Genomic DNA, 9,813 nt, shown 5'->3' with positions numbered 1-9,813 from the left:
CGGGTGGGGCCAGCCGAAGGAGAGGGGAGGAGACACTCCCTGTCATCCTGGAAGACCCTCGGGCGAGAGGACCTCGCAGCTCGATCATTTCCCACGACCTTTTACCCTGTGGGAAAGAGCTGACCCAGATTGTGGGAGTCCACAGATTTCGTGCTCCGCACGACTGCGAAAGAAGCACTGTTCGAATCAGCAGAGCAAGAGACGAGGATACCCGTGTGCAAGACCGCCTCTCCCCTGCCACCCAGACAATCCACGCCAGTCTCCTCTCTGGACAACACAACCCAACACGGGCCCGTTCCCCCGGAACAGATTGTCCACCCTAGACGACTCTCAAGCCGGGGGCGGTCTCTGGGGCTACAGCACCAGGGTCCTTGGAGGCGTCTTTAAGGCTGCGGTCCCGCCCTCATTGCCCGCCCTCCTCCCTCCTCCCTCCGCCAGGATCCAGCGGCCAGACTCGCGGAGCAGGTGCGGGCTCTCGTATGCGGCTGCCGGGGCCGCGGTGGTAGCGGCGCGGGGCGCTCGCCCGCCCCTTCTCCGGGCCACTCTCGGGGTCCGGCACTCGGGGACATGTCGGTGGTGACTGGCGGTGGCGAGGCGGCCGGCGGTGCCGGTGGCGGCGGTGCGCGCGTCTTCTTCCAGAGTCCCCGTGGTGGCACAGGCGGCAGCCCGGGATCCAGCAGCGGCTCGGGCTCCTCAAGGGAAGATTCGGCGCCAGTGGCCACAGTGGCCGCTGCCGGGCAGGTGCAACAGCAACAGCGACGTCACCAGCAGGGAAAAGTGACAGTGAAATACGACCGTAAGGAGCTTCGGAAACGGTTGGTGCTGGAGGAATGGATCGTGGAGCAGCTGGGTCAGCTGTATGGCTGCGAGGTACTTGGGCACCGGCTGGAGGGTTGGGTTCTCTTTCGCCCCTCTGTGCCCTCCCGAGAATTTTCAGTGGCTCTGACTCCCGCGTGTGCGTTGCTCCGGTTCTTGGGGCCCAAACCCCAGAGCGGGTCACTGCGTGATCTCTCTCCCCTGGGTGCTGGGGCGCAGCACTTGGGACACCTCTACTTGGGTTCACAGCCTAGTACGCGGAGAGCTACGGGCTCCCTTGATGGCGTGGGAAGAGTATTGGGTCTTGAGAAGCTCAGGGTTTTCCTCCGAGTTTTCAGAGCTTGTCTGCACAGCCCTAACTACACCCAGTGACACTCGGAGTGCTTCGCCTTGCCTGCGCCCTAGTAGAGACTGGGAAAACGAGAGCCTCCGGGATAGCCCGGATTTCTGTCGGAATGAAGAGGAAAAACCTTGAAAAGCTTATGGAGAGGAGAGGTTCTGGGGATCTCAGAGTCCCCTTGTAGCTCACAACTGAGAAACCAAGGCTCCCTCTTTTTCAGCCTCCCACTCCCCTATTCCTGAGTCCTCAAGGCTCTTCCCCAAGCTGCTCAGGTTGAGCTTTGTTGCAGCTACTTTGCCTTCCCAAGCTGCGTGCTCAGGGTAGCCAAGCTCTTCCCAACAGCCCCCGGTTCCCCACAGTTCAGGGTGTGAGGTCATGCACAGGTCTGACACACATACATTTGATGTAGGGAGAAAAATGACCAAGGCCAAATGATTTCAGGAGAGTCTTTAGCAACAGGGGTTCTCAGTGAAGTGTTCTACTTCGGTGAGCCTAGTGGAGTTTGGAAGGAGTGAAAACAAGCGTGGAGGAGATTAATAATTAAGAATGTGGTTTCCAAGTTAAAGCTAGATTGGCGTTCTTCTAACTGGTAGGCTCATGGACAAAAATGAAAGCCAGATGAACTCGCTGGCTTTACCAATGCATGTGGGCCGTCCTTTTTTCACGTGTTTTATGGCCTATTGTGAACACATATTTTCTTCAGCACTCATATTGCACAAGGCAACATCATTCTCCATGCTGGCTACCGATGAATGATATAATATATAATATAATTTATATAATATAATGTAGTTTGACTGTATAAACAATAAGCTTGTAAAAATTATTTTTCGGGTCTAGCTCCCACGAAAGCCCATTTAGTTGCTTAAGTAAAAATTGGACAAGATCGTGGGTTTTTAAAATAGGGAGTTGGTGAAACTCTTTAGAGAAACAATGTGTTTGATTGAGATGGAACTCTTGTTGGGTGAAGGGATGTGTTCAGTCGGGCCTCTGTAGAGTATAGTTAATTTCCCTTTATTTCCTGTTGAGTTTTGTATCCTTTGTTCGGTTTGGAGAAGACTTGAGTTACTGGAGGAACTGTTGTGAGAGTAGCAATGCTTCACTAGAGATACCTCGGGGAAGGAGAAGCCTTCTACCTGCTTAGCCCAGCAAATAATACATTCTGCAAATTCTTCAGAGTAATTGCTGGCGGCTGCTGGTGGTGTAAGTTCAAATGTTCACTGCATTGAATGTGTAGTTGAGACCCGTATTTCAAAGGGGGTAAATATGCCCTTGACTCTTTCCTTTGTATCTTTTTCCTTTGGAGCTTTTATGCTTTCGACCATAACAAACAACCAGAGTGTGTGTGAAATTCTGTAAGATTTTTTCTGTACACATTTCAGTGTGTCCGTATTTCCCTTCAACTCTGTCAGTCGTTGGAGGCTGGAGGGACAGAAGTCAATCGGAGAGTGTGAGCAGTTAGAGGGTTCTGTAATGATGGGGATCCTGTTAACTAATAAAGAAACAACTATGGTGGACCTCGTCCCATCTTTCTCCACTGAAGGGCTCTGTTTTGAGTGGGAGTTTCTCACCACTTCCTTGGCTTCATGATGAGAACCCTGGCTTATAGCTTTGAACCTTATGAATATGAACACTAGGAAGTATTACGTTAATATTTAAAATTGGAAATTGGTCAAATGCTTAGTGGCACCGCAAGTCAATTGGCTAGACTTCGAGTTTCATACCAGCAAGAGGCCTGCGTTATCTGCCAAGCTGGGTAGTAAAGAATGCATATTTAATTTTAGAAGGACTTGTACCAGACATATTGGCAGTTTGATGAGTTGTCCTTTTGAGGGTAGGAAATAATTTACTTTTGCAAAGCATTAAACAAAACGTTTGACGTTAGAAAGGAAAGAGGAAGAAGCAACACATAGGCCTGGCCGAGATTTTTACATAGAATTTCCAGGAGCCAGGCAACTTCGTTTGGTGATTAGTGGAGTGGACATGTAGAGAGCCCTTGTTTGGTCCTAGGAGATGTTTAGCCACTTGGCATGCACCAGTTCATTTCCTGGTCACGGCACTCCTAAGATGAGAGGGCTCTTGCTGTCATTGTCTTGACAAATAAGGAAACCAACTTAGGGAAGGCTAAGAGGCTTGAACAAGCTCACGTAGGTGGGAGTGTCTTGGGAAAGGGGCAGTGTGACCACCATGTAACTATGGGCCCAGCTGTAGCTGTACAAAACAAATGACTCACAGAGGTCATGTTTCGATGTCTCAATATTGGAAACGCTATGCATTTGAGCTAATAGGTGTGGCTGTAAATGTGTTCTACCCATCTACTTTGATAACTGCATCCTTATAATGAATTAATCGCAAAACTAAGTGTGGAATGTTGAGTTCTCACATGCCCCAGAGCTCTGAGTTGGAATAGAATTGAGAAAAACCTTCCCAAGGCCCAGGTGCCTTCTCTTTTGGTGCCCTCCCCCTGGGACAGACCTAGCTGGTGGAGGGCATTTGGCCACATGCACTGCTAGGCTTTCCTTCCAACACATGGGCTCTGGGGGCTCAGACTTGATGGTGTGTGCCTGTACCAACTCAGCCATCTCCATGTCCGGGCTTTGTATACAACTTCTTTTCTTCCTGTGTCCATGCCTCTGGCTCATGCCCGTCTACATGGAACTTGTTCTTGCTCTGAAAGGTTCTTGACAATAGATGAAGGAATTATGGTCAATTGGAGCATAAGCTAAAATTATTTCGAGGCCCATTTGGCATGGAAGGAGTGGAGTCCAGGACTAGGCCCCTTCTCACCCAGTCCAAAAGACTTGTGTTCATAGATAAACATGGTCATTAAATCCTGTAGTGATGGGTTATGTGCTTACAGCTCTTTTTCATCTTGTAAGAAAGCTTACACAGTGAGATTTTGAGTTAGGAATCTGATTGTAACAGGACTGCTAGGCTAAATCTGCATCCATATGTAAGGAATTCTGTTTTAAGGCATTTCTGTTATCTTCCAAACTGTTTTTTTTAAGAGAGTTGAAATCTGGCATAATGTCTACCCTGACAGGTGTTGCAAGACGGTTTACTGGGTAAATCCTATCATTTTCTTCCAAGCATTCCCAGCCTCAAGGTAACGTCTGCATTTCTAATTTTGCAATTTGGTTTGCTTTGGAAATTAAAATCTGTTGCTAAGAGCAAATCATTGGGATGGCAGCATACCTTAGCCATGAACATTCTCCAGTGCCGGCTCATCCTCCACATTTGAGGTCTTTTTGCTTTTTAAAAGTGGTCTTCTGACTTATTGGCCCCTCCAACATTGGTGTTTCAGCCATGTGGAGCCACGCCCAGTTTTTCACCTTGGTGCTAGGGATCTGAAATCAGATCTTCCTGCTTGCTGAGCAAGGGAGCCAACTCCTCAACCTCCAAGTCTTTACTTTTTAGTTGACTGATGAATCTATGATTATTAGTGTTCCAAGATCATACTACAAAATCATACTATTGTTTTTTCTTAATTTGTTATTCCTCTGTGTGTGTGTGTGTGTGTGTGTGTGAGAGAGAGAGAGAGAGAGAGAGAGAGAGAGAGAGAGAGAGAGAGAGCAGGTGCACATGTGTCATGGCGCCCATATGAAGGGTCAGTGGACAACTCTCAGGAGTCAGTTTTCTGCTTCTACCACGGGTCCTGGGAATTGAATATTGAATCTGGGCTGTCAGATTTGAACCACAGCACTTTTACCCACTGAGTAATCTTGCTGGTCCCATCCTATTATTTTTAAAAATTAAAAAAAAATCATTATTCACATAGGTGTCCCAATTGTACAGATTGTCGTGTTTCACTGTGACCTTTCTGTATTTGTGCAGATCATGTCTTATGGCCCCGTGTGGCCTACAGGGCACAGGTCTGTCATTAGGTCCATTCTTATGTTCAGAAGAGACCTCTCATTTTCTGCATTACGTCCTTGTTTTGAGCACACCTCTCTGCTCGCCAGCATCGAGTTAACCTGCCTTGCTGCAACGTTGCCATCGCAGCTGGGAGATAAAGCTGCTGCCTAGAACTCAGCCCGTGGGACATGTGCTGAATTCCCACTTCTCGGGTATTTAGGAATGGACTTTAAAGCTTTATTACTTTTTAATCACCATAAATGCAACCTACAGAGAGTAGCACTAAGGTGTGGCGATCTCTGTAACCTTCACAGGTAGTGGAGAGATGAGCTGAGGGAGGCAGGAAGGCAGCAGTTCAGTACCACTCAACAGCTGATGCTGGTTCAAATTCTGAGAATCTGACCCCAAGTGGTTTATTTTAGGCATATTTAAGCACAGATCAACTTGGCAAAAATTATTCTGGTGATGATTAACTTAATGTCCTGTGCACAACGAAGTATACTTGAGGAACAAAGTAAGCTAAAACACAGATCAGGCATGGCTACATTGAAACTCTTTGCAAAGTCCATAAAGACAGGTTCTGGATATTGACTGAGAAAAACGGGTTTGCAATTTACTGAGAAAAATAAATTTATGTTAAGTGTCTGGAGGAGGCTACGGTGCTATCCAGCCACACAGATATCGCACGGGTCATCGGGCTAGAAAGCTCGACTGCTCCAGCCTTCCCTGTGGAAAACAGACTTTTCATTCCTTCCCTTGAAGGAACAACCCTGTGTGTGTAACATTCCAGGTTCCCCTGGTGCATGTCTGTAAGCACAAAGACCTTCAGGCCCTTAGTCCAAAAGAATAAATTAAATAGGCAAAAAAAAGCAACCAAAGAAAAACAAAATAACAAAAGCAAAACAAACAAAACAAAAAAAACAACACTATGGATAAAAGAATTCTGAATATGTTCTAGGGCCTTCCTGATCTTAGATAATTCAGTGGATTTAACTATTTGAAACCAAGAACCATGTTACTTTTCATTGTGCTTGTCTCTAGTAGGGCACAGTTTCTGAACTTTTAAGGATTTGTTTAGATAAAGGAAAAAGGACTAACCAGAAGGTGCTAAGAAAGTGTACTGCTGGTTTTGTGTGTCAATTTAACACAAACTACAGGCATCAGAGAGGAAGGAGCCTCAACTGAAGAAAACCCTCCATGAAATCCAGCTGTAGGCATTTTCTTAATTATTGATCAATGTGTGGAAGGCGCAGCCTCCCAGCCCATAATTCATGGTGCCATCCCTGGACTGGTGGTCCTGGGTTCTATAAGAAAGCAGACCAAGAAAGCCATGGGGGAGCAAGCCAGTAAGCAGCACTCCTCCATGGCTTCTGTATCAGCTCCTTTCTCTGGGATCCTGCCCTGTTTGAGTTCCTGTCCTGACTTCCTTCAGTGACTGAGGAACAGCAATGTTGAAGTATAAGCCAACTAAACCCTTGGCTCTCCAACTTGCTTTTGGTCATGGCGTTTCATCACAGCAATTGGAACCCTAGCTAAGACAGAAAGTCATGGTGTTTTAGGATTAGAACTAGCTAGCAATGTTTATTGTAGATGCAGTAAAGAAAGAAAAGTCCATCTATTTTGTTACTGTAACTCTTATCTTATCTTGGATCCTTACTGTTGATATGTTAGCATTGTTAAATATATGCCAACTTCATGGCTCCAAATAGCTATATCAAGGAGGCAGTGAAGGATAATGGCTGTGTACATTTAAACTGAGGGAGTGCATCAGGAAAGCCAACCTTTCATGGTCTCCAGGATGCTCTCAGGTGACCTTCCCACGCTACTCTGCCAGGCCCATCGATGATGTGTGTTTACTTCTTGATGTCGTCTAACCTTGTCTCAGTCTGCACACAACCTGGCCTAGCCCTGGAGTGAGGGAAGTGAGTGCTACATTGTTTTGAATTTTATTTTCTGTGCTTTCTCTGCATGGCTTCATTTTATCCCCCCCCCCCCCCGCCACTGTCTCTCAGTTCCTGCACTTGGGTATTTCGAGCACTGGCAGATTTTTAAGGCTCTTGTTATCTCCTCCTTTCTCCACTGGTGTCTTCTTAGCTGGTGTCCCAGGAGGCTGCTCCAGGCACACCTCTCCACTGACTGCGTTCCCTCCGTGTCTGTATTGTCAGAGCCTGTTTTTATTTTCCATCCGCACTTTCGATCTCACTAGCCTGTCAATTGAAATCTCTCTCCTCTGTTTAAAGTAGCTACCACCATTTTATTTTTCCACCCAAACCAAAGCTTCTCATTTTCTGTCCTGTACCCTGGGTACCATCCTATCTTTTTTCTTTTCCTTTCTATTTTTTTCCCCCAGGTCTTTCTCCACCCACGAGACATACTTCTTTCAGCCACAGAAAAATGATGTCAGATCTCACCACCACTGGTTCAAGGACCACCTTCTGTCTTAGTCAAGTGGCTTTGCTTACTACTGCCTTTGATTTGACCTCTAACAGAATAGGCAGCTTGTCTGTTCCTTCTGAAGTTCTTCCTGGTCCCCAGCATCTTAAGCCAGGGCTGCCCCCCGAGGATTCACCCTCTCACTCTCATTGATTTCCCATTCCCAGATCCTTTCTGAGTCTGTACAGTGTCTGCCTCCACAATGACACCTCTCGGGGCCCATCTCCAGCCCCCGCTCACCTCCTTTTCTGCCTCTTTCATCTGTGCATAGTCTTTCTGGGTGATGTAACTCTCCCTACCAGTGCCTCCAGTTGACGTCCGTCTGTTGACAACTTCTAAATCTGTCTTTTTTAGCCTGAATTCCAGGCATCTGCAAGGCATTTTGAAATGGACATCTTCCCTAGATGCCTCAAGGGAGGCTCATGGCCAGCTGTCTGTGAGGGCGTTGCTTATGTTCTTCTACAAATTTGCTCTTCTTCCTCAGTTCCCTCTGTGTATTCATAGTCATTCCAGGAAAATATGTGGCATCCTTATCGCTGGCATCTCCCTAGCCTGGCACACCCAGTAGTCCCAAAGTCTTGTTGGTGCTTGTTGCTCAGATTGATGTGTCTAGTTTTCCTGACTTCTCTCAGCTACCATTGAAGTCCACTACCTTTGCATTTGTTGCTTGCTTTACAGCAAGGGCCACTCATTGCCTTTAAAGGACCAGTACTCCTGCAGCCATCAGCACTGCTGACCACAGCTGTTTCTCTTACTGCTGCTTCCGCCATTAATTCATGACTCAGGAGACTCATCCATTTCATTTCTCAGTTCTCTCCATAATTCTATGAATTGTGTATGTGTGTTGGGCGGTACTGTCTTCCTTCTTCCTTTTATAGTGAAGAAACTGAGATCAGAGATGTCATTTGTCCTTGTTCAGGGTCATAATCATTCCTAAGTCACTTAGCCAGGATGCTGCCATTGCTCATGACATATGAATGCATGGAGTTCTTACTGATTTCCCATCGTTAAAGAAGAACTGAAGAGGCCAAGGTGCAGAGTGCTTGAGCCACAGGCCCTGGTCACAGGCCACAGACCATGGTCCTGGGGACATGGTTTCCTTCCCCTTTACCTCCAGCCCTCTGCCTCTGTGTCTTAGTGCTTTGGAGAAGCCAGCTCCAGAAGCTTGGTTGTTTTCTAGAATCTGAATAGAAAATTTGTATCCCTCTCTCCCTAGGATGGAGCAACCCAGGGCTCAGAGGTCTATTCTATTCACTTCTCAGGAGTTGTCTTGGAGTTGTTCACTTCCTGCTCACACCAGACTGCTCTTTTCAGGCTCTTCATACAGGTCATCAGGGAGTCCATTGGCCAGAATCATACGTCCCCACTTCTTTCATGTTACATGTTGCTTTCACCTTGTTTCAAATAGATACAGGCAGTTTCTCCTCCAGGAAGCCACTCTATCCCATCTTCTCAGGAGGCTGATTGGTAGGCCTTTCTAGGCAGCCCTCTCTATCATCCTATCCTAGGCCTTTCTAGGCAACCCTCTCTACTATCCTAGGCCTTTCTAGACAGCACTCTCTACTATTTTAGGCCTTTATAGGCAGTCCTCTCTACTATCCTATCTCCTGCCCTGCTATAGCTTTGGAAGGGTGGACTCTTGTACTATCTGTAGCTCCAATGATTTCACCCTCCTGGCTGCTCCAAGGTATCTCTGCTATGGCGTAACCACGTTTCTTTGACACTAATTCCTAATTAGAAATGTTTATTTCTAAAATGATAGTATTTGGACATGGGGCTTTAGAGAGATGACTGTGATCCATAAGATCATGAGAGTACAGCCACTTTGGTGGTCTTAGTGTTCCTATAGAGGGATGAAGAGAACAGAGCGCTCTCTCTCTCTCTCTCTCTCTCTCTCTCTCTCTCTCTCTCTCTCTCTCTCTCTCTCTCTCCTCTTCTAGTTTACTGGTGCCTCATTGCTATGTCCTAGAAGAGGTCTCCAGAGGGAAGCTGTTGTGCTGACATTCTCTTAGATTTCTAGCTTCAGACAGCGGGAGTGGTACATGCATGGCTGCTGTCTAGTCCTAGTCTGTGACCTTGTGCTGTAGAAGTCAGAATCGGCCCCCAAATGTTCCATATCTGACAGTGGAGTGACACCTTCAGAGCAATGGTGGCATTTCTGGGCTTAGTTGCATACCCTAAATTAACTTCATTGATATCATGTTGCTGTGCCTGCCTTGAAGCCTGCTCTTTCATTGTTGACTTGAAGTCATGGCTCTTTTTGCTTGACTGCAAATTATAACTGTGTGTTCCTTTGAACCTGGGAGCTGAAGGAAATTGCCCTGAATAAATCACAGATTCACAGTGGGAGGGGAGGGGGGAATAAAAGT

At 46.8% G+C, this 9,813-nt stretch overlaps 1 protein-coding gene across 1 annotated transcript in view; it reads left to right on the top strand.

Moving 5' to 3' along the window:
• The first annotated feature begins 567 nt into the window (after positions 1–567).
• Positions 568–9,813, top strand: part of Ppp1r14c (protein phosphatase 1 regulatory inhibitor subunit 14C) — a 93,287-nt gene continuing 84,041 nt past the window's right edge. The window contains exon 1 of the mRNA XM_038341081.1: positions 568–870. Within this exon, the coding sequence (XP_038197009.1) occupies positions 568–870 (303 nt within the window). The remainder of the gene's footprint in view (positions 871–9,813) is intronic.

The sequence above is a fragment of the Arvicola amphibius genome, chromosome 8 (assembly GCF_903992535.2).
Source record: "Arvicola amphibius chromosome 8, mArvAmp1.2, whole genome shotgun sequence".
Lineage (NCBI taxonomy): Eukaryota > Metazoa > Chordata > Mammalia > Rodentia > Cricetidae > Arvicola > Arvicola amphibius.
The sequence above is the reverse complement of the archived record's forward strand: the minus strand, read 5'-3'. Positions and strand labels throughout refer to the sequence as shown.